General features: G+C 43.9%; 1 protein-coding gene and 1 long non-coding RNA gene across 4 annotated transcripts in view; one reads left to right on the top strand and one right to left on the bottom strand.

Annotated features, from left to right (window-relative positions):
• The first annotated feature begins 2784 nt into the window (after positions 1 to 2784).
• Positions 2785 to 7576, top strand: LOC138067312 (uncharacterized). Its single transcript, XR_011141187.1, has 4 exons — positions 2785 to 2866; positions 5417 to 5544; positions 5997 to 6101; positions 6213 to 7576. It is a non-coding gene; the product is annotated as an uncharacterized lncRNA (long non-coding RNA).
• A 3009-nt stretch (positions 7577 to 10585) lies between these two features.
• The window catches only part of POLR3B (RNA polymerase III subunit B), an 87423-nt gene continuing 73504 nt past the window's right edge, over positions 10586 to 24504 (bottom strand). For all 3 annotated transcript variants that reach the window (XM_068943992.1, XM_068943983.1, XM_009680017.2), the window contains 3 exons: positions 23556 to 23669; positions 17531 to 17704; positions 10586 to 11107 (listed from right to left, as the gene is read on the bottom strand). In XM_068943992.1, the coding sequence (XP_068800093.1) occupies positions 10978 to 11107; positions 17531 to 17704; positions 23556 to 23669 (418 nt within the window). In that variant the 3' untranslated portion in view covers positions 10586 to 10977. The remainder of the gene's footprint in view (positions 11108 to 17530; positions 17705 to 23555; positions 23670 to 24504) is intronic.

Raw genomic sequence — 24504 nt, forward strand, 5'->3', positions numbered from 1 at the left:
AGGACCGAGGCTGGAAAAAGTTGCTTATTCTGCAGGCGGTTGTATGTGCTGGAAGTGGAAGTAAAAGTGCAAAGCTAGGGCTCTGATAAAAGTGGCTGGTTTAGGGAAGGAAAAGCTGTGATTAGAATATGAATAGAGCTCCAGGAGAGGAAGAGAAAGGGGGATTATAGCTGAATTACTTTGACCATGGACAGAGCCAACGTTTTCCACTCTTCTCCCCCTCTCCCCTCCCAACACCCAGACTCCCTCCACCCTTCCCGCTCCCCTTTGGGGTGGGAAAAAAAAAAAACAACATAGCAAAACAAGCAGCGAGGTTGCTAAACAGGAAACCCAGCGTTTCGCAGTGCATTCACGAGCCCAGGCGGGGGGGGGGGGGGGGGGAGGCAGAGGCGCTAGCGGAGGAGCGCTGCGCCGCGCCGAGCCCCGCCGGCCCGAGCGGCCCGCGCACCCGCGGCTCCTGCCGAGACGGGGCGGCGCGCACGGCCCCGCGCCGGGCGGGGGGCGGCGGCGCAGCCCGGCGGAGTTCAAGGCTTGGCGTGGGAAGCCCAGTGTGCCTGAAAAGGAGGCCGGTAAAAATAATACCGGCGTAAGGCTGCGGAAAAAGTTGAGTCCGCGGCAGGCGGTGATTGAAAAGCACTTCGGTTCGTGGTGGAGGAACTGGCCTGCTAACTCTTCCCCACCGTTGCCTGCTGCAAAAACATGCCCCGAGGAGCAGGCGCAGGTCACCGAGTGCTCCGGGGGGCAGGCGCTGGCTGCCCCAGGGCGGGTCAGGGACACGTTAAACCCCCGGCCGATATGCTTCATGCTCCGGGGGTGAGCTCGGCAGTGGCGGCCCCGCGGTGCGGGATGGACGGCTCTAAGGGACGGTGGGAGCCTCGGGCGAGGGGGGCCAAAGCTCCTCTCGGCTGGCCGAGCCTTACGGACAACTGCCTGGACTTTCCCTTTGCTTGGAAAGACTGGTAATTCCCCTCCTTTCCTTCCCCGCCTCCCCCCCCCCCCCAAAAAAAAAAAAAAAGCCAAACGGTATTAGGTATTATTTCATGATTACCACAGGGGAACTCCCATCTCTCTCGCGGGAAGTGCCGCCCGTGGCCGAGGCCCGGCGGAGCACCTGTGCGCTGCCCAGCTGGCGCGGCTCCCGGCGGGACGGGACGGGACGGGTCCGGACGGGACGGGCACAGGCAGGCGCGCGCCCCGCCGCCGCCCGTCCCCTCGACGGCCAGAGCCGCGGCTCGGGCCCGGGTGGGAGAAGCGGGCAGCGGAGGCCGCGCCGCTCCCGGCTGCCGCCTCCCCGCAGCAGCCAAACGTCAGTTCGCCGCCCGCCCTGGCCTTGCCCGCCGGCGCCTCCCCGCCCCTCCTTAGGCCTCAGCCGGGCACCTGCCCGGCCCCGCTGCGGGCCGCCCTGCCGCCGCCACACCTGGAGGCGGTGCCCGGCCCGGCCCGGCCCGGCCCGGCTCGCAGCGCGGCGGGCGGCGGCCTCGCAGCTGCCCCGGCCTCCTAGTGCGGGCTCGGAGGCGTTAGCGAGGAGGTGTTAGAGAGGACTGTTAGCGGGAGCCGTTGGGGAGAGCCGTTAGCGAGGGGACCGTTAGCGGGGAGCCGTTGGGGAGAGCCGTTAGCGAGGGGACCGTTAGCGGGGAGCCGTTGGGGAGAGCCGTTAGCGAGGGGACCGTTAGCGGGGAGCCGTTGGGGAGAGCCGTTAGCGAGGGGACCGTTAGCGGGGAGCCGTTGGGGAGAGCCGTTAGCGAGGGGACCGTTAGCGAGGAGCCGTTGGGGAGAGCCGTTAGCGGGAGCCGTTGGGGAGAGCCGTTAGCGAGGGGACCGCGAGGAGACCGTTAGCGGGGGGACTGTTAGCGGGGAGCTGCTGGGAGAGCCGTTAGTGAGGGGACCGTTAGCGGGGAGCTGTTGGGGAGAGCTGTTAGCGGGGAGCCGTTGGGGAGAGCCATTAGCGAGGGGACCGTTAGCGGGGAGCCGTTGGGGAGAGCCGTTAGCGAGGGGACCGTTAGCGGGGAGCCGTTGGGGAGAGCCGTTAGCGAGGGGACTGTTAGCGAGGAGCCGTTGGGGAGAGCCGTTAGCGGGAGCCGTTGGGGAGAGCCGTTAGCGAGGGGACCGCGAGGAGACCGTTAGCGGGGGGACTGTTAGCGGGGAGCTGCTGGGAGAGCCGTTAGTGAGGGGACCGTTAGCGGGGAGCTGTTGGGGAGAGCTGTTAGCGGGGAGCCGTTGGGGAGAGCCATTAGCGGGGAGGCCGTTAGCGGGGAGCCGTTGGGGAGAGCCGTTAGCGAGGGGACCGTTAGCGGGGAGCCGTTGGGGAGAGCCGTTAGCGAGGGGACCGCAAGGAGACCGTTAGCGGGGGGACTGTTAGCGGGGAGCCGCTGGGAGAGCCGTTAGTGAGGGGACCGTTAGCCGGGAGCTGTTGGGGAGAGCCATTAGCGGGGAGGCCGTTAGCAAGGGGACCATTAATGGGAGCCGTTGGGGAGAGCTGTTAGCGAGGAGATCGTTAGCGAGGGGACCGTTAGCGGGAGCCGTTGGGGAGAGCTGTTAGCGGGGGGACCCTTAGCGGGGGGACTGTTAGCGGGGAGCCACTGTGAGAGGGACGTTCGTGGCCCAGGCAGGGGCACCCGTGCGCCGTCCCCACTCTGTCAGTGGGGTGACAGGCTGTACTCCGCCGCAAAGTGCCCCTGGGGTCCTCGGGATGTGTGAGGTTAGTTTTACCTGCAGCTGCCAAACTGAGGTCATTTCCCCCCCTCCCCGCCCCCCGGGGTCTTTCCTTTTCTCTTTTCTCATAAAGTTTTGCCATGGAGTCATTCGAGCCCTAAGGAGAATCTGTGTGGTGAAGAGCCTTCGAGGCCTGATGCCCTTTTTTTGTGGGGTAAGCGCTGGCCCTGTGGGGAAGTAGGAGCCCTGGGTAAATATTAGGGCCATTGGTGGGGGGAGGGGGTCTCTGAGGGATTTTGGAATCAGTGTTAACTTTAAAAAGTAGGAAATACAGACCATGCTCTAGGGAGAGGAGAGCAGTCTGTAAACAGACCTGATGCCAGAAATGGCTCTCAGCCGCTGCCCTGACCATGCAGGTAGTTACGCCCGTAAACCCCAGTGTGGATGCTGAGACCTGACCTCTGGCCAGATGTGGATCTGCAGGAACTCACATATGGTACATTACAAGGGGAAGTGTTTGCTCATGTTAAACCGCAGGCAAGAGAGCAGCGTCAGGCACGGGCCTGATTTCTGGAAGTGTCGAACACCTACAATGACAGCTGTTGGGTCTCTGTTAGAGGTGCTTTGCACTTGTGGAGAATCAGCCTTTGCTATTCTAAAGCTTAAAGGAATTGTTTCTATGTTGTTGATGTCCCAGAGATAAGTGAAATAAAAATACAGGATATGTGAACACAGGGATATGTTCTTTCTAGGATGATGATAAGGATGAGATTCAGCTGTGATTATGCACAGGTTGGATGCCTAGAGCTTTGGCCTCTTCTTTAACATGATGCAGAAATGTAAATTCTCTTTATGCGATGGCGCATGGACAGGATCATCAGCAGGCACTTCTGTTAGACCAGAGGTGCTTCTTGCAATCTGCTTACTCCCTGCCTCTCCAGATTAGTTCCTGTCCTCACGTTCTTGTGGAATATGTCAGTGCTGTCATCTTCCTGCTTACCTAATCCCTTCCTTAGTGTGTCAGATAACTCTGGTGTACTGCCACAGCTCAGTCATTGTTATTTGTTTGGTTTTTGCTTACGTTTTTAAAAGCATTTCGTGCTTGTGGATATCCCACTTGACACTATATAAAAGATTTGATTCTTCTTCTGGGGCATCTCCTCCTATGAAAATCAGGTTTATTTAATGTGCTGCAAGTTGGATGCTTACAGATGGAACCACTGCAAGTCACTAGCCTTTTCTGAAAATATAGGCTGTAGGATTTGATTTAATGCAGAATAAAGGGCAGGCCTTGGCAAGGATGCAAAACTCTACAGTCAGGACTCTTCAGTCCAGTTTCTTGCCTGTGCAGAACAACTACACACCATTCAAAAAGCCAATATAACCTTACACTGCATAAGATGAAGCGTTTCCAGTGGAGGGAGACTCTGTTGCTATTGTAGAAGGAAGCGATGTTACCACATCTAGGATAGTACGTACAGTTCTAGTCCCTTTGTTCAAGGAAGATGAATACAAATGTGTGCAGGTGCATAGACAGAAGAGCAGGTTCATCAAGGGAACAGAAAGCCTGTCTTAGAGGCAGCTGGTTTAGCAAAGCAGAGGCAGAGTGGAGATATTGCTGCTCAGGTCAACTTGTCACCCATGTAATTTGAGCTCTTTCAGAAACACGGAGGTTTCCACAACTGTTTTTCGCTCTGCAGTCAATTGTGCCAACAGGCTGGTACCATGCAAACCTTTCTTGCTATAATAAGCTCCTGTGGGCTGTTCAGCAGTACTAGTCTCTAACACGATTATTTTGACAGTAAGCATCAAGGTATAAGAAGAGCTATTTGAACAAAAGGACAATGTCAGTGCAGGAACAAGAGGGTATAAACTGTTATCTATTAATTTAGCTAAAATATTCAAGGGAACTCTAGCTTGAAGTTCTAGAGTAGTTTTCACAAAGATTGGCAGGGAAAAGAAACTACATTCATTTTGGCAGCGAGTAGGAATGGGGTCATGTGAAACGGTTATCTGCAATATCAGGGATCTAGGTTCAGTGACTCAGAGGATCCTTTTGGATCTCACGTCTCTGCACAGAGTGCAAGATTGCTGGCAGCAGCTGAATATAAAGTGACGGTTTTATTATTTTATCAATGGCTGCGGTCTGTGAGTGGTTCCGTATTTTCTTACTTGCCTAAGTCAACAACCTCCTTCTCTCAAAATGAACAAACACTTGTCCACCCTCTTGCCCAGCTTAACTGTAGAGATGTCTGAAGCCAATTTCTGTAAAAGAGGAGTGCAGGTCAGCCTTAAATGATCTTCTGTTATTAATGCTTGTGAAAAGAGTTCTGCTCAGCTCCAGTTCTCACGTTCCCTCCCAGAAGGGACCACTGAAAACATCCTGCTCACACTGGTCAGCTTCAAGCTGCATGGAGGAAGGGAATTCACTTTCCTGGTCCTGTAGGTTTGCATAGTATCAGTATGCACAGGAGCCTAGAAGAACCCCTGCATCTGTAGCTGCTGCCCAAAACGCTCAGCATGGGAGAGTCTTGCTGACTTTATTAGGAGAAAAGGGCAGGCAGTCCTTGATTTCTGAGCTTAAACTAGATTGAGCTGGCTTTTGTTGTATGTGGCTGGTACTAGTTACCAGAGGATTTGTACTGTGTGTTGGAAGAAGAGCCAGTCCTAAAAGCTATTATAGACAACAGACACAGAAAAGATCCATTCCAGACTGCATCTCAGCTGCAGAACAACTGGATGTGAAGCTGTGGTATCCTTTTAGATGACTGACTGATCATCAGTTTCTTTTGATCTGCCTGGAACATGGAGAATTACCTTCAGTGCCTGCCTGTGACTGGTTGGGTGAGACTCAAATGCAGAACGGTGTTTCCAATTCACTAGGAGTAAAAGGTAAAACCATTTCCATTATTAGAAAGTAATTTTAGCAAGAAACCAGAACTTTACTGCACAGAGTATTATTTTATTTCTTTTCTAAGTTTGTGAGTGATTTTTCTGTTTATAAATGTTTTGTTGTTCGTTTTGTCAAGTCTGAGTGGATGATAACCACCACGCATCCACTAGAATGGTAAAGCATACGCAAGGGCAAGTGGTTCTGCAAAACTCATGTTAATGAAAGATGAAGATGCTGCTGCTGCTGTTAGCAGCAGCAAATTCCTTTTGACTAGAGGAACTGAAGAGGAGCCAAAGATAGGCAAAATGAAACTATTACAGAAAAACGCGTGGCTCATTGCAAACACCACAGATACGTGCCTCATGAAATATACAAATAAAAGGGTAACTGTAATTAGGAGAAATATGTAGTTGCCTTTTTTTATTATTTTTTTTCTTCTTCTTCCCCTCAGCAGCAAGATATAAACAGCAATGGCCTGCTCACAGACTTGAAAAGGACTTTTCTGAAGGGTGAAGCAAAGGCCCAAATTCACTTGTCATTGACTTCCTTCAGACAGGTATGATGCTATGTAATCTGCTTTTTAAAAAAAATCCAGCTGCAAAAAGTCCCTGCATTGGCTGTGACCTGGGTTTGGAGACTGCTTAACTGAGAGTTCTGGTGTTCCTAGGAACGTGTGTTCATACGTATGCATGGCAAAGAAGGTGAACTTGGCTCCTGGGTCCGTACAATGAGCTCTTAAAAGTCTGCTGAGAGGCAAAAATTGATCCATTGGCTGATTCCAGCAGTATCTGCTACCTGGAAGAGGAGAACCTGACCTGGTCAATGAACATATGGAAGAGTAAGGTTGACAAATGAGCTAGTTCTTACTCCTGCACCTCGCTCTTCCTTCCAAAAAAAGACACCCCCCCCCCCCCCGAACCCCCCACAACTGGCGGGTCCAGGCTGAAGTTGAAATCTTTCAATAGCCATTCAGGCAAGGATGGACTGAAGTCAGAACTTGGGTTTAAACATGCTCAAGTTTCTAGTAGCATTTAGATCTGAAACATGGGTCCATTTTCCAGGCTTCTGAGCCTTAGAAACTGGGATCCAGATCTTCACTACGCCTTGCACACGTTAAGCCTCCCAGCACTGGTCCAGATAATAGCAAAGAGTCACCATCTGGCTGGATTTTACGGTTTGATGAAGTGCTCAGTTTTAAGGCAAGCACGTGTCTGGCACCTGGGGACTGCAGAGTCCTGATCCCAGTTCTGGCACAGTCTTTCTGTGGCCCTGGGCAAGTCACGTCCTCTTCAGAGGAGGGAATTCATCAAGTGCCCCACGGCCCCTCTGAATCAGCAATGGGCTGTAAAACAATCCTCAGCTCCAACTGGAGGAGAGGCCGGCTGAAGGGGCTTCTCAGCAATGCTGAGCCAGTGCTGTGCCACGGTCCAGACATGCTGGTGCTAGGACACAGCTGAAGAGCTCCCTTGTACTGCTGCTGTAGGTTGCTGTGGGAGGGGTGCAAGCTAAGGTAGATCATCTCAGGGCTTATGCTCACTGGTGCAAGGGCTGTCCTGGCCCTCAAGAGCCTCAAGAGACAGGAAGCACAGAAAAATTTCAGCCCCTCTAGTTTGGTTTTGCAGCTGTACAATGGCAATTATACTTAGAAATAGACAAATGTTTTCTGAATTGGGCTTACAAATCACTTTTCAGATGCAAAGAACTATTTGTTTGCCATTTCTTATCACTAACCAATGAAATACTCTTCAGTCTTTTTATGTTTTTAAGCATGACTTACCTGCATCTTGCTGTAAACCACAGATATTTTCTCTATCTGCCAGCAAGAAACCCTGAGAACTGTCCTAACAGTAATTTCCTCATCATAATGGATCTATGTTTTGCATTGATTTTTTTTGCCTCCATTTTTTTAAGCAACAAGTAACAATGAATCCACAGAAATAAAAGTTCTCTTTGCTACATGTTGAAGCTTCTTTGTACAGCAAAACTTTTAACAAGATATGGCCAGTACAAACAAAACCAGTCTTGCTTAGTGGGAGCCCTTTATTTTCAACATCTTAAAATTATTAAATCTCAGTATGCCTATATTTCATATTACATCCTCTTTGAATGCCAAAATCAGCCAAAATCTGTTTTCATTTTTCTTTATAGTTTTCTTTTCTAGTTCCTATGTTTGGAAACATTTACCTTTAAAAAAAAAAAAGTCAGAAGCTTTTTGAGGGGTACGTAAGCAACTCTAAGTGAGGCTGTTTTTCCTGAATGATAACCAAGTGATTTACCTAACCCACGGTTCCAGAAACATCTAAAAGACCTATGTTGTTCTGTCCCATAGCATTCCTGCAGCCCATCCCTGGCTTGATTCTGTTTCTCACAACAGAACTGTCACTAGACATGTATGGTATCTGAAGGGGTAGCTTTTAATTGATGCCTTTGTTTTGTCATGGAATAATAGACTTGAGTACTGAATTCTAGGCCTGTAAGTACTTCTTCCTTTTTAATACCGTTGAATTCTTTAGCTACAAAGTAGATGGGAATTTAAACATAATATGTGGAGTTAGATATCTCTTCCAAGAGCAGCACACCGCTAGCTTATCTCAGAGTGGACTGTATTCTGCATTTCAACTGGGACTAATGCTAGAAACCTTTATGTTGAATAGCATTTCTGGTAGAAAGCCTCTCCTAGACACTGAATAGAAAGAGATAAAGAAGTGGGAATGGAATTAAAACTTTATGGCAGTTTTCTAGCCACAGCTCCTTGTGCTAAAGCCTTGAGATTGTCAAGTGTTATTCAGAATATTTCATCTCTTTCAGCAATTAAAGAGTTGTCGTGGCAGGCTCGTTCTTGCAAAGGCCAGTTACAGCGGTACAGTCATTAGCTGACATTAGACCTTTGCATGAAGGCATTCACTTTATGAAAAGAGGAAGGGGGAAAATCAGCTAGCAGAATGTAGTCAGGTTCAGCATTGTAAAATGCCTTTTTTGGCTACGTGGATAATTCAAAGGACTGCAAAGATGAGGCTCACCAGAACAAAGCAGTGTAACAACGTTAGGGTTCTGAGAACGTACTTTACCCCTTCAGTCCGTGTGTCATCCTTTCTTCTGGTTGCAATAGGTTACTTCTTTGAATTACCACTCTGACTACCATATTCCAGGAGTCCATAACTGTTCTTTCAGTTTCTTCTGCTGGTTTTGTAATGCTTATTCTATTGCTAATACCAGAGATGGAACACAGGTAGCCTCTTGAAGAGAGACAGGCAGTGTCAACGCAAATCTACACTCACATATGCCAGCTGTGTATGCACAGGCTTAGGTAGGACAGCAATGATGTGTGAATGAAACTGATGTAGACATCACCAGAATAGTAAATAGGGGATGATCCTCACTGCCAGACACGTCTAGTTTCTGTGTTCTACTGCGTCCATCACTGCTAAGGTTGTCCTTTTCTTTACCTTCAGCTACTTCAGATGATTTCCTTCACCTGCTCTCACAAAACCTACTCAAAAGCTATTGCCATGCTTTCAACAGCTTGAGGTAAACCAGCTGCAAAGTTATCCCTTCAGGGTTGCACAAAAAAACGGCTTTCTCAACAGGATGAGTCATGAGCACACTCCTTTTGCTCCTCATCCTCTTCTGCGTCTACTTAAATTTCTGCAGCTGTCATTTTACCCATTGCTTAGTCTTTGATGTCCTGCATGAACTGTAGCTCAGACTTTCTAACCTAGGGGACTGCTGAGAGAGGACTAGCTAGCAAGGAAACTACCCTTAGGATAAGGTGTTCTAGATCCAGGTCAAAACTCTCCCCCACTGGTAGGCTGCAGCCTTTGAGGCTCACTCCCTCTGGTGGTGCACCTGAGCCTCAGTGTGGCAGTCTCAGGGAGCAAAGCAAAGTTCATTGATTTGGTTGGGGCTTTTGGTTAACCTCTTCCTCCAGTTTGGCAACAGTTGCTGTACATAATTCTGTCATTAAGTCTTTATTAATAGCGCTGAGCCATTCAGATCCTGGAAGGGATGCCTCAAGAGCTTTTTCCAATCCAAATGTGCTGTTCTAAGTATCTGTATTGTCATTACTCTCCATTTTTCACAGCTGGACTAAAGTCTGCCCCTTCGAACTTGGTTTGTAAGCCCAGACACAAAGCTACTAGTTTAAGCATTTTGATGACAGCTTAGAAAGCAGACCTATTCAGTAATTCTTGAGGGCTGATACACATCTGTGCTTCCTAAGCAGCAGAACAAATAGCAGCAACCTGACTGCAAAAACAGTGTCGGGACTGGCATGCACTATTCAGCCATTTGAGGAATCAGAGAGCAACTGAACATGCACATACTTCATCTTGACCTCAGTGGGACTACTACTGTGCTTAAAGAGTTAACCATGTGCTTTGCTGAGTAAGGGCTCAAGTGATCTGTATGGTACTAAGTGAACTCTTAGTTCATCCACTGCTTTAGCTTTAGGCCTTATATCTCATAAAAAGTTCAGCTGTTCTCTTTCTAAATCCTTTAAGGTTTTTCAACCCTGCTTCACTGTCAGTGGAGGACTGGTTGTTCTTTATAGTATATTTTTAAAGCTTTGGCTAGCCCCGTATTTTAAAAAATTCTAAAGTCCTAGGAGAGTGTACATCAGTGTCTGTAGTGTTTGCAGCCTGTCTTTTCAGGGCTTGGAGCCAGCACGTTACTAGAACTGCTAAACTCAAATGGAATTTAATGGTTATCTGTAAGCTGTACCCTGCATTTAGCGCACATGCAGTCACCTCTCTTGAACTTCATGGAAACGGAATATGTTTAACTGAAGACACACTGACTATAATCACACCACAGCTTTCACACAAATGCACCTTCACCTGCATATTCAAATCCCTCTCAAAATGACCCATTTAAAGTTCTCTAGAAAGTATTCTTTCATTTTTCTAAACCAGATAATACTTAACAAAATCTTAATGCTTTAACAATGCTTAAGAAAATGCTTAAGGAATAAGAAAATGTTTTAAAAGATTTTAAGAAGTCTTTACCATCCTTCTACAGCCATTAGCACATACATTCAGGCAGTATTATTTAAAACATTTATTAGTCTTCCATATTCCACTGGTCTGGAAAACATGATTTTAACCTATATGAATAAGATGTGCACTTAAGCTCGGCTCAAGCCCCCGTTCCACTTAGTGAAACCAAGCATGGGGTTATCACATGTTTGAAAGTTATGCATGTGCTCTGCTGGATCATGGCCTTATCCCACAATGCCCACACATCCTGTTCTCTCAGGCTAATCAAAGCTTCAGGATTGCTCTTACTGACAGTCTCGCCTGTCGACTTAAAACAGGCAAAAGATGCAAGAAAGACTTCATACAAGTGTCTTGTATCTCCCTTCTACCCGTTCAGGTGGTTTTATTCCCATTCACCAAAATATCTTCCAGTTATGCTGGATTTTAATTTCTTCTTGCTCATTCATTGTATTTGGCTAGTTTTAGCCGAGGTATGATATTCATTGACTGCAGTTCTTGGAATAAGAGTTTACAGGCATAAGGTATGCGCAGAGAAGACACGTGACACGATGACTTGCAGTAGTGGCACCTATGGAAACAAACCAAAAGAAGGTCAGAGTTGATGCATAAATAAAGCTCTGCAGAAAAGAACAGTTGCCACCATTCACTGCTTTCTTTGTCTACCAGCATTTAAACACGGGGCTCAGCTCGAGAAGGTGCTGAGTGCTTGAGACATGTTTTAGCACTTAAGCAAGTCATAACTGTAAGCCTTTACATAATTTGACTGAAGTCAATAGGATCTTAATGTTAAACCTGCACTTTTCTTGGAGAAGAGCCAATACTCAGCAGCTAGTAGGACTGAGTCCCCCTTTGCCACCCACAAGTGCCAACACAAGATTCAGCACTGCATAACAAGAAAAAGGAGGTGAACACAATCAAGTATTCTGAAAACGTGGTTAATGTTCCAGGTTTCATTTACGTACAGTCACAAGAGAGAGGCAGGAAGAAAGAAAGGTCATATTTGTTTTTTTTTTTCCCCTCATATACAATTTCACTTTTTACTATCATACTGCCCCAAATAAATTCGTATTCCTAGCTCAGGAAGGGGCATCTCTCTCCTTAAGTCCTTGTGTGCAAACAGCCAAAGCTTCAGTCAAGATGGGAAACCAGTGAAACCACTTCAGCGCATATTCTTTGCGCTTTTTACTCAAATAATGACATGATCTTGGAATTCTGGGGGAGAGTTTTCTTTGTCAAACAGATACAACTTTGACCATGTAAGGAATAGATAGGCTAGTCACTCAGCCGTCTTTCTAGTCCTGGGACTTACAAATTGATTGGCAGTAACAACTCCTTACATTAAATGATTTTATTTCTTACTCCATGAACACACAAAGGGAATTAAAAATCGTTCTTATAAGAAGATGGAAAATTAACATTTATTTCCTCATTCTTCTGTACATTCCCTGTCTCGGTTTTGAAAAGTATTGTACTTGGATGGGTGATCACCCAGAAAGGTTAAGGTACGATAGGTGCAAATCAGGAGTCACTGTCAAACACATATCACAGAAACTGAAATACCTGAAGGACTCTGTTTGGTCCTAGATTTGATACTGGACAGGAAGAGATAACAGCACCAGGGTTGAATCTGGACAAGAGACAACAGTTTTGTGCCTGCAGATTTTAAAACGCTCAGACTCCATAGATCTGACTAACCTCTCATCTTGTCATCATAAAAGGACTGAATCCTGCTCATTGCATTTAGTGGAGTCCTGCCACTGAGCACCATGTACAATAGGAAAGTTGGAAGAATTTGCCATAATATCTTATAGTAAGTTTTTACTGTATTTTTCACTGAGACAAATTCTGTTGCTGCCACAACAGTCCCCTTCCCCTGTGGAAGAACCACGTCAGGCCCCAACACTGATGTGTTGTTGTTACTGTCCCTGTTACAGTTGCCAGATAAATCCCTCCTCCCAGACAAATGCCCTTAATGCTAGCCACCAAACAATATGTTACTAAATGGTTTCTCACAGCAATGTCTTATAAATGCCAGAATCACTGAAAAGGCCAGTTTAGAAGTTCTGAGTTTCTCTAATGACTTGGTTTCTATTGTGATGCTCATTATAGGGCCACTTCTTTCAGCTAATGATAGACACCGCATGTTATATCACTTAGCTGAAACTACCTATTATTGATTACTCTCACACATCAGACAGCTTTTCACATCATTAACTTGCACAAATGTCTGGCCTTGTCTGAGAGAAGTTTCTTTTACGGTTATTTTAAAAAAGTGATTAAACTTTGTTAGAAACTTCAAAAATAGGAATACTTTGATTAGAAACACCTTAAAAATAAAATGAATACTATTTCTAATTTTCAAATTTCTAATTTTCTTCAAGGTACCCTCACCTCATCTGGTCTCTGAAAATTTTTTAAGGACTGCTCTTAAAGCCAAGATCTTGTCAAAAAATTAAGCCACATCTCTATGACAGTATTTTTAATGCAGTGCTTCACACAGAGTGGTTGGTTGTTTGACTTAAGGTGTGCTTTCTTTCAGACAACTTCCATTAGCTGCTGCTTGCATTGCAGTAGCTTTAAGAGACTCGGATCAGAAGGAGGCCTCACTTGTTACATACAGCACATACACATTCAAGAAAACCAGGACTCAAAAAAAAAAAAAAATTATTGCCTAAACACGAGTAGGGCAATGTCTAACTAAAAATCACCAACCATGGCAGTATATACAGAGTAGGCCTTGACTCTCCCCTGGCTTACACACTTGTTCACCTACCTCTGTCTGCACTTCTGCTCCATAAGAAACAGAACTGCTGCTGCTCTCAGCATACAAACAGGATACACTATTTTTGGTCAGAAGTCATGCAATTCAGAAGAAGGATCCGACCAAGGCCAGAAAGGTTAGCTGCCACTTTTCCATCAAGAAGCTGAAAATAGGCACTACTTTTAACTTGCATACTTCATTGTATCACAGAAAAATCTCTCTCCAAGCGCCAGAGTGAATAAAGTCCAATTTCCTGCCTCTCCTAATACACTGATACTGACACTGAAGATGCTGCAAGTTTCAAACAATGTTCTTTTGAGGTATTTATAAGTGGATCTCTCCCCCCCAATTTTCTAGTCTTTCCCCTGCCATAAATACTAGAGTAACTCATAACGAGCTCACACTGCTGCTTTTTTCTTCCCTCAGTCATGGCACTCCAGGTCAACTTCACAAAACTTGCAAGAACTTTGTATCTTATAAATTCCTATCCCCTTCACAAGTCTGTTTTTCTGTGTGGCTAAAACAAAACATCCCCTCACCTCTAAAGAGCACACAAACAAGCTTTCCTATCTTCTAGTAAGAGTAGTGTATTTCTAGCAAGCTACAGGGTAACTTTGAATACAGCATCTCTAAATTACTGTAGAGAGAAGATAGTTAAGAGCAAAGTCCATAATTAGATCTGATGATCTCCACATAGTTTTGGCATCTAGTTTCATGCTCCCACTACATGGAGAAACTGTAGAAGATAAACTTAGTACTAGCTTAGAACTCACAGAGAGTAAGATGACAAGATCATTAGCTAGTCTAGAGATTAGTTTCTTTGGCACAAGGCAGTTGGTCAGAAACCAACTGAATTTCCAGTCAGGCAGGTGTTTCTCTGATTGGTGCATCTGTCCAATGCTTCCAAGAGGAGCTCCTTGTTTTGTATTACTACAAAGCAAAAGGCATTTGGGAGGGGAGCAGTCAAAGAAAGCAGTGTACATGTGATTATGAATGCCACAGCTGGAGAACTAGAAAGCAGGAGGTGTTGCTTTCTTCTCTCATTCTTCTCTGCTCACTCTCTCTCTTCAGCCTTTTGAGGTTCTACATGCAATATTATAATAGGAAAGATCTGTGCCTAACCTGGACTTATTTCTGATCTGATGTCAGAAGACTTCATGACAGTGACACAGCTAGTTGCTAGTTTCCCCTTTTTTGAAGATAGATGATTGGGTTTTTGTCTATTCTCACAACCAGTCCACAATTCTTTTTTTTTTTTTTTTTTTGGCGCTAAGAGTTTAGACTTGAAGGATTTTATAGTTCAGGCTGGAAGATCTCCAGAGAAGAAAAGTAATCTCCCTGTGCCAAATACGGAGGAGAGTCCAGTTCTCCTTTAACTGACTTCTGTCCTGCAAAGACATAATCTGTCAGCTTTACAGGCACCACAAAGACTTGAGAAAAAAACCTGAGCCAGCAACACTCTTTAAGGAGTCTGAGAACATTTCCCTCGGAAGGGAAACCACAAACACAAAACATACTGAGGCATCTATAAAGTATGGAGATAACTTGATCTCTCTCAGCTATTAGAGCAGCAAACACAGGACTTGATTTCTCCAAATCCACATTCAAATTACTTCATCATTTTCAAATGGGACTCCATGATATTTAAAAACTAGTTGACCTCTGAACAAGCTTACAAATGGACCTTCTTGATTACTTCTGAAAGTATATTCACATTCAGTGCACTTAATTTTTATTGCAATTATTCCTGGAATGGATGCAAAAACAGTCATTATTGTACCCATAACTTAACTGGGTAAATTTAGTACACCTACACTGCATCTAACATTATGGGCTCTTAACCATCTACATTGTGACTGCAGGTGAAAATAAGGTCCAGAAATCTTACAAAAAGGATATCGTTAGAAGAAAACATTCATTTGGTGGGATACATATGGATTACTATTGCCTTCAAAAGATCTATGTGGCACTGGAGGTGCCTGCACAACAAAGCCAGACCTATCAAGAATTCAGGATGTCTAGCATGCACGGAAGCAGTGTGGAGACAACGACACTGCTTGGAGATGCAGCTGTGGAGTATCTAGTAGGCTTAGTTCCTCTCTTCAAGGAAGAAAGACGGCATTTTTAAAATAAAAACAGGAGTTGCTGCACACACTGGAAAACTTAGTGCATGTAAGTCTTTTCTTAGCTAGAAACTGTAGGTATAACTTCTCTGAAAAAGAAAACCTTGTTCCCAAAGAAGCAAACCATATCTGTGCAGTGGAGGCATACCATAGTTGCAGAGATTCTGCAAAGTAACAGCTAAGTCTGCTGCTTAGGAAAGTATGTTTACTGTGTGTTTCCAGTGCAGAAAACAGTGACTGTTAAAGTTTGCGGGAGGGCTGGAGAAGACAGGCAGAACTACAGTGGGCAAATTCTTAGCAGCCAAGGACATGAGCTGCTGACTGAAATGATTTGAAAAAAGCCTGGAGAAGCATTTAAAAAAGAAATGCTAAACTACACAGCACAGTAGGAAAAACATGGAAGGACAGACGCCCGTCTCTAAATCCTTTAAAAAAAGTGAAACATTCCTATAAAGATATCTGTTCCACTTAAAAATACATATAGAAAGTTTTTTGTTGATACAGAAGATATTAACTTTGGTTAGTGACACACAATACTTGTAGATATCAATCTTCATTGTACCTATAGCTGTAGCTACCTACAATTGGCAACCAGGAGTTGCCCTTCGTTGTCCTGCCACACAAATACAGCCTCAAGCCTTTGTCCCCAGACCAATTATCTTCAGTTTAAAGGGCTAGGCTTCAGTTAAGTTTGCTCTGCTGTGCGTTTTTAGTTTGCTGGATGCCAGCCAGCCCCAGACCAAAAGCTGTGTCATTGCAGCTAAAACAATGTTGTGCTCACATGGACACATCCTGGGTGAGAAAGGACTCATAAGAAAGGGCAGTCATGATCAAGAATAAACTCTGTGGATATGTGCAGTACGGCAAGAATCTGTTGTGAGGGCAGGACTCGCTAGATCAAGCAGGGCCACTAAGCTCCCTGTTTGGGGCCAGCCTTCTTCCAGATGGTCTGAAAAGGAGTCGGAGCAAGGCTGCAAGTGCTTGCAAAAGTTTACGCATATACACATTTACTCTAGCACTAGATCAGTGCAGCAGGGCATGTTAACACAAACTCATCGGAGTCCATCTTATACGCTAAACATACTGTAAATTGGTTTGTAATTATATTATGCGACATCAGTTTAATGCACTCACATTGATTTAGGGGTGCTTCCACACCAGTGGAGTTGTGGTAGTTTTAATCAGTGAGTTAAGTTGGCACATCAACCTGATGTGGCTAAGCCTCTAGGAAAGAAAGGTTCATTCCAGTGCTGGCCTGGTGTTAATTGAACTGCCAACAACTGTAGAATGAGGCACTGATACTTGGGAGTTGACTGAGATCAGAAATTCCAAATTTCATCCTACATCTGCTGAAATCTCACTTTACTTCAGGCCTGGGGCATTCTTTATTATTGAGATAGCTGGACAATCCAGAAAACGTTACTGGTCCCAGCTGTTTATCATTGCCTTTCTCACAGAGGTCACAGCCCCAGTGAACAGCTTACGGAGCAATTTGCACCAGTGCTACTTAACTGGGCCCTGGCAAAATTGGCAAGGTGACTTGAACTGTTTAAATGGACATGATTCACTCCGCCTGAGGCAGATTAGGGAACATTACTTTTAAGTAGCACCAGCAGGCTATTCCAGGGGTTTGCTAATCCCCTGCAGGGACGGGGAGAGAGGCAAGAGGCGCAGCAGAGGTAACCTCTCCCATGAGCATAGCTGGCTGTGGAAGACAACACCTATTCTCCACATCAGGAGAGATGCCTAGCCCATCAACTACAAACTTACTTTAGTCTCACACTCAATCAGATCAAAAGGAACATACTAATAACAGAACTCTGTCTCCTGTCACCAGTTCCCCAAATATCATTTTTGAATTTTGACATTGGTTGTGATTAAGGTACATGAGATTGTTAACTAGTATCTGAAGGGCTCTTTAAAGCTGAGAAGCACTACAACCAAGGGCAAAGTTCTATCAAACAGAGGCACATTTACTCTGTCTTGGTTTGCTTTATACACCTTAGATTCACAGAGCTTTCTTGAAAGTATGGGCACATCTGACACATGCACAAAGTGAGGAGGGGACACCATGATTTACAAAAAGCATTACGATTAGACAACTTACCAGCCAGAGTATCCCAGCAAGCCACACTGCCCACAAACATCCACTTCAAAGGCATCACTTGAAATCATCAGTCTCTCCAGTAAAAGCATGCTGGCTCCATAACCTATCAAACAATCTCGTTCCATCTCTCCCAGACGTAAACCACCATCACGGGATCGACCTTCAGTGGGTTGCCTTTGAAATAAGGATTTGAAAAATACAGTAAGTATTCCAGAACACGTTCTGCAATGCTAGGAATACCTTCCTTCAGATTGTAGGAATATATAGTATCAATGGACAAGAATGATCCACAAACAAGTGTTGCTGCTCTAGCAAATACATTATTCAAGTTTAAGCAATACATCTTTGCTCCTGCACTAGCAGTATGATGCAGTTCTGAGAGTCACACCTGCAGTGTCAGGGCCACAACTCTGTACATCATAGAGTACACCTGAACAAGTGAAAACAAAAGAGTATCCAAGAACGCAATTGTATCTAGTAACCATATGCCCGGATATAGATTCGGTGCTCTGTTTTGATGAGACAGTCATATTCTGTTGCTAACTACATGAAACAGTATTCACTGGTTAACGAAAGTTTCCAGGTGAACTGCAACTGAGACAGACCAAGTTTGATGTTAAACGAGGACCTTATCTGATCTGCGAGAGAGTTCCAAAACAAAGCAGCACGAGTAGTTAGCATGATTAATTGCTCCCTTTTCCAGTGTGCATATACTAACTCATTATTGAAGCTCTACACACTTTTCAAAAAATAACACTTATGTAGTTTATTTTGTTAATGTCTTTTTGATGGTTAACAGATTGATTTCAGTGTTGTAAACTTTTCTGGTTCTCTAGGTCCTCAAAACAAACTAGTCTCATTTCTTGTCTGGAAAAGATTTCTTGTCCTCATGTACTATAAGAAAACTTTAACAAAGGAATATAAGTAGACCCTGAAGACTTTGAGATAAAAAGCCAAGGTACAATTTATTTTTTAATAATATCATGACTGTTTAAGCCAATCTTTTGATTTTGTTGGTCACAAGGTTAAAACTTACTAACGTTCTTACTTCTGACACCACTGTTTGGCTTTGTTGTAGAGCCAGTATTCATTTTGCTCTCATGTACTAGCACGGTGCAGCAGTATTTAGGTGGCAAATATTACAAAGTCAACTATGAAACAAAAAAAATCTTAAATTCCTGAAGCATGAATATATTGCATGCATTTTATTAAATACTTCAGTCTTTATATACTGAAGCATGATAGCAGAGAGAAGGAAAAAATTGGTATTGGTAATCATAAGTGGCTTCACTGGCCGGTGAAACCCAATGTTTATGTGCTGTTTTGGTACCTGGAGCAGTGTAAAGCACCTAGAGTATCTAATGATGGACCTGGCCTACAGCTTTCAGAGTATATTTTGTTTATGCTGTTTCAAACTACCATATTTGCTAAACTTACTAAATATACTGCAGTTCCTGCCAACTTATTACAGCTCACAAAAAATAGGACTTAAAAAAACCTTCAACATCTAATAATCTTCTGAAATAAGTGTAAAAAAATACAACTACTTACCAGGCCAAACTGACCTTCTGAAGATACAAGTTGTATTTGCATTTTTGGGAGGGAAGGGGGATTTTTTTTACTCTGACCATGCTGGAACCTTAAAACTAATCTGCTTATAATTCAAACAGCCCTTTTCATAGGGGTTACCTTTTTCTTGCTGTCAGGAGAATGGATAGAAGTTGTTTACATCCTGATTAAACTTCCTGGTCCTCCCACACATGGGTGACGGCACCATCACTGGTCAGATACTGCTTTAAAGGACTAACCATGTGGTGAATGTAGTTTATCTTGTGAAGTCCCAAGAGGCAGATTTTAGAAGCACTGGAGGCCTCCAACAATACAGATATCTGCTGCACTGTTAGAAGTGTCCAAGTTCCTTCTACCAACTGACTTCTGTAATATTAGTTAAATGCACAAGTCTGTTTTCAAAAGTGTCACCAGGTACTGTTCCATAAGATGAAACTCCAAAATATCTTTAAAAAGGTGATCCCCAAATAAAGTATCAATCCAGCTAAGGGAAGGTAAGACCTCTTGGGAAAAAATATGGGCTCTTGACTCCAGTCCTTGGAAGAGCTGATATTCCATGGACCTTCCAACAGATACAGGACAAAGATTTCTAAGGTAGCTGAAATCCCATTAAAAATCCACAAAAACAAAAAAATCAACCTTAAGCTCTTAAGTGTTTAACTCCCACTGAGTATCAAAATGACCTCACTAAAAAAATACCCCAAAAAAACAAAAACAAACAAACAAACAAAACTCCTTCCCCCAAAAGTAGTTTTCTAAAGCATCAAACATTGCAATATTGAGTTTAGCCTTTGAAAAGATTCTATCTTATGTTCCTTAAGTCTATGGAACTTTTGGCCAGCTCACATGAGTTTGAAAATTCCTCACTCCAAAGATTGTTTAAAATGTTAAAACAGTATTTATAAAGCATTTGTGTTTTCCCTTTTCCTCTATACACGCATACACTGTAGCTGTTGCCCTGGGCAACTACTTCCATTCTTTATTCTAAATATAACATACTGAAGACAAAAAAACAGAGAGTCTTGAAAATAAGATTGGGAACATCTCAGAACCCAGATAGTTTCCATATTTCAAAAAAACAAGATAACCAGACCTTAAAATTCTTGAATGCTAAATAAAACAAATTGCTTCTTTAAGTAAAAAACTAAGGCGTGTGATACTGATACTATTAACTTTGCATTTAGAAAAAGAATAAAACAATTAACTTCAGTGATTTTAGGCACATTAAGAATTTATTGGCACTAATGCTACATTGTCTGGAAGAACAGCGGGTTGAACTTACGGCCTTGTTCCTTATTCATTGGCCAGTGGAGGGAAAAATAGTCTACCCCCATGAGTTAAAAGCAGTCCTTGTAGGGTTCAGCGGAACTCCTTTGTGCCTGTTAGGAAAAACCAGTAGCTAAGCTCCAAAAGGAGTCTTTGGCTGAAACGCTGATCTCCAAAAGGTGGGATGCTACCTAGAAAAGCCCTGTGTGACAGGAGGACAAAACACTATGCTCCCACAGTCCCAGAGCACAGAGAGCCCTGACCAGCTTCATCACATCGTTTCTTTGTAGTACAGTAGGAACTGGCACATCTAATAAGCTCAAAAGGCATGCAGGTGGCAACTCTGACAACCACCATTGCAACAGCTACGCATGCAGAGAACAAACAAAAGAGCTTATATTGATCTCCTGGAAGGAAAACTAAAAGTGGTTTACGTATTAAAGAGATTTAGCAGGACTGTGCATCTGACGACACCATGTATCGAAACAAGTTTTAAATTAATTAGGGACTACTCATGGCAAAATAAAATTAAGTACTGCATTAAATTTAACAAACCTCAGTTCAGAGGCTGACATCCTGGTCGTTTTTGACTGTGTTAACAAGAGTGCTGCTTTCCAATACTACAAAGTCTTGTTCTAATCAGAACAGCATTTAGAATCAGCGCTGTTCAAGGAACTCAAGTCTTCTGCCTCATTCCAGATTAAAAGAGAGCTTTGCTGTCAGTTAAAGTACACTTGATAGATAATAAAACGCATTTCAAGACAATAACTGTTAAATCCCACAGTGGAAGTGGTTACAGGATTACTTTTAACAATCAAAAAACTGTTACAGACAATCTACTCTCCAGGAAGCGTTGTGGATGATAAAACAGTAGTGAATATGAAAGCTGGCAAAGCCGGCTAGCCTCTCAGAAGAGGCAATGGCAGTTACACAAGTTTAATTAGCTCAGGATAAAAAAAGAAAATTCTTAAAAGACTTGTCAAGAGGCACCAAAAATTAAACATCCACTAGCTTTCCTCAAAGTCAAATAAAGAGCCCTGGCTACCAAGCATGATGCTACTGACTAGAACAAAGAATTTAAAGAAAGGACGGGGTGGGGGAAATCACACTACCTTCACCTTTACATACTAGCATTACCTTGACTGGGGATTTAGGTTTCATTTAAATTCAACAGCTCTAAGCAGTTGAAAAGAAGCTGGGGAGGCAATATGAAAGCAGATCAAGAGATGTAGGTAAGCTAGCAGCTCCACTAAACCAACTGCATGCACTATTAGCTGAGATGTCAAGTTTTCATTTTCATATGAAGGGCCAATACTGTGACTAACACACTGAAGAACCAAAAATGGAGCAGCCAACCAATTAGTTGGGACCATCACTTATTTCTGAAATTGGTAAGCAGCTGTGGCAGAGAAATGATGGTTGTGCTATGTTTATTCTTCTTAATGTTGTTGATGGAAAAGTCCAGACAAGAATTACAAAAACTTCTCATACTTTCTCTCCCAGTTCAACCATTGATTAGTAATTACTTCCTTGGAAACTGTGAGACAACTTCAGTCTATCCTAGAGAAAATATGCGGTTTGAAAGCCAAAGGATATAGGAAACATGCAATGAAAAGCAAAAAAGGAAAGATGCTTTTTTAATCGGGTACAGTGGAGACTGGTACTGCCCCTCCGTTCTCTTAACAGTGCACCAACAAAACTGGAAGCTAGACCTATTAAGAGAACAGCCTTTCTAATTTGTTATATAGGCAGACAAGGCAAGAGAATTGGATCAGCACGGGACCACAGAGGCATAAAAAGTAAATTATGATGTGAAGAAAAGTTAACAATATAAATCGTGCTTATTACAGGGAAGGATGAGACAAACATGACCTTGTGCATACATGTCAAATACAGTACAAAAGGGACTGATCATAAATTTACATGAACAAGTCAAAAAGAAGAGTACCACCATGCAGCAGGAGTACATGATAGTCCAGAACAACAAGAAAAGGAAATTTAGAATAAGATTTGACAGAATACTCAAGACTAGCTGGCAGTTAACTTTTTGGCAAGATTTGGAGAAAACACAAATAATCCTACTGTGATGAAGAGAGGAGGAAAAAGTGATCCACTAGAGGCCTCCTCAAAGCAAAGCCTGTGCCACTGAACTCTTTCTTGCGAGCAGGAATGTCGGCAGTTTAGAACAACAGCGCAAGCAACCATAGAGCTAACAGCCAAAAAGCTGTTTTGGCTTTAAGGAGAAAAGGTAAGTAACATCAATGGAAGCAGAACATTGCAGGTGCCTCAAAGGTCCAGAAACAGGAGTAACACCTCCAGGAGCATGCATATTATTACTTGGAGAACACCAGCTTGACTTCAGAATTTGACACCAGAAGACATCAGCCTGTTCATCTACCTTTTTATTGAAGATGACAGCCAAGTCAGACTTTGTGCAATGATTATGACTCTGAAGGAACTCAGGACACTTCTTTAACTGGGTAAATAAAAATGGAGATCTATTATTGCCTTTGGTGTAAATTTTGCACTTCATCAGCGTAAAAGGGCCATTCTCCTGCATAGAATTGGATGAGAACTGTGGACTGCTACATACAACTCTAATGCTCCTTCAGAAAATCAGGTTTTAAGAGCTGAATGGAAGAGTCTGCGTGGCAAAGTGCAAGTATACCAGGGACACACGTCATTTTAATGCTTGTTTGCACTATACTGGAGACAATGAGTTTGCTTTGCCTTAACATGCATGGGCTACATTAATATTAACTGATCAGTACCAAAGGATGCTGAAATATTAAAAGGAAGTTCTTCTTTCTACTCATCCCTGATTTTGTAAAAGTACTACTGTTAAAGGAAAAAAAAATCCTCCTAAAACACCTATGATAATGAGCAACTTGACAGGAAAGGGTCAGAGCATACACCATGAATCAAGAGGTGATATTTTTAACAACTGCTAACAGAACGCAGAGAAGCAAACACAGTTTTGGACCATATTGAGCATGCCTGGTTATTCAGAACAATCTCTTACCACAGGCTACTGTGAGAGCTTTTGCTCTTTAATAGTGTATTAAAAGGTAACAGCATTTTGCTTTAAGTATCAAAAGGTAAACAAATTTTGTTGTGTACCCCTCTGTCTGTTGAGCACACTTCTCAGTGTACACTAAGCACTTTACACTTAGCCTGTAACAAACAGTACCTGGTAAGCACTGCTCTGGGTCCTCGAGCTCTTGCATGCATTTTATCCAACACCATGTGCTTTAGCTTCTGGTAATAGACAGGACCAAAATAGATATATGCTTCCAAAGGCTCCCTGAAGGAATTAAAAAAAAAAAAATTACAGTTAGCATATATTTACTTTAAGGGAGAAGAAAGGGTTGTGGATAGGAGGAATTGAAACAATCTGGGAATCGTGGGTTCTGGAAAAATGTGTTTGGGCTTTCAGGGCAATCAGTCTGAAAATCCTAGAGAGAACCTTTCCGAACAGAGGAGTGGTACTTCCAGCATCACATACTGCTATATCCATCCTAGCAAGGAATGAGCTCCTGAACTCATATCGCATGCTGTGCAGACACACTGCTGCACCTACAGGCACCACTTCAGTCCCTCCTTCGTCTGTGCAGCGCTGTTTCAGTGGTGTGTGTCATCAGCAACCAATAAAGCCTGCAAATGTTGGAAATGTTTGAAAACCAAAGTGTCTCAAATGATATCTGCTAATTCTCCCTACGCACCACTCTGAAGCATAACGGAAGACTAACACTGGTGAAAGCCTTCCCTGAGTGGTGGCACATCAGTGCAGGCCCCTGCAGTGCCAAAGCGTAGCACAGGGGCTGTCGCAGGTGGGCAGCCTGCTCAGCAGCTGTACCCACAGGACAAAAACCTCCGCCCGAGCGGGCACTGGGCGCTCAGCCTAACAGGGGTAAAGAGGGGGAGGAAAAGGGAAGGAGAGCTCTCAAGAACCATGTTTACCCAGTTGTATCAGCTCAAGAATATCTGTAACCAGCATGGGAAGGTGTTACTCCATTCCAGGAGCTGGAGTAATGGCTAAAGACTTGTGTTTCAAACCCCCCCAGCTTTAAGAGCAGTATATGCATCTGAAGATCCGACAATGGCTGAAGATCAGACAATCAGATCAACAGGTGAAAGCA

The sequence above is a fragment of the Struthio camelus genome, chromosome 1 (genome assembly GCF_040807025.1).
Source record: "Struthio camelus isolate bStrCam1 chromosome 1, bStrCam1.hap1, whole genome shotgun sequence".
In the NCBI taxonomy this organism is placed as follows: Eukaryota; Metazoa; Chordata; class Aves; order Struthioniformes; family Struthionidae; genus Struthio; species Struthio camelus.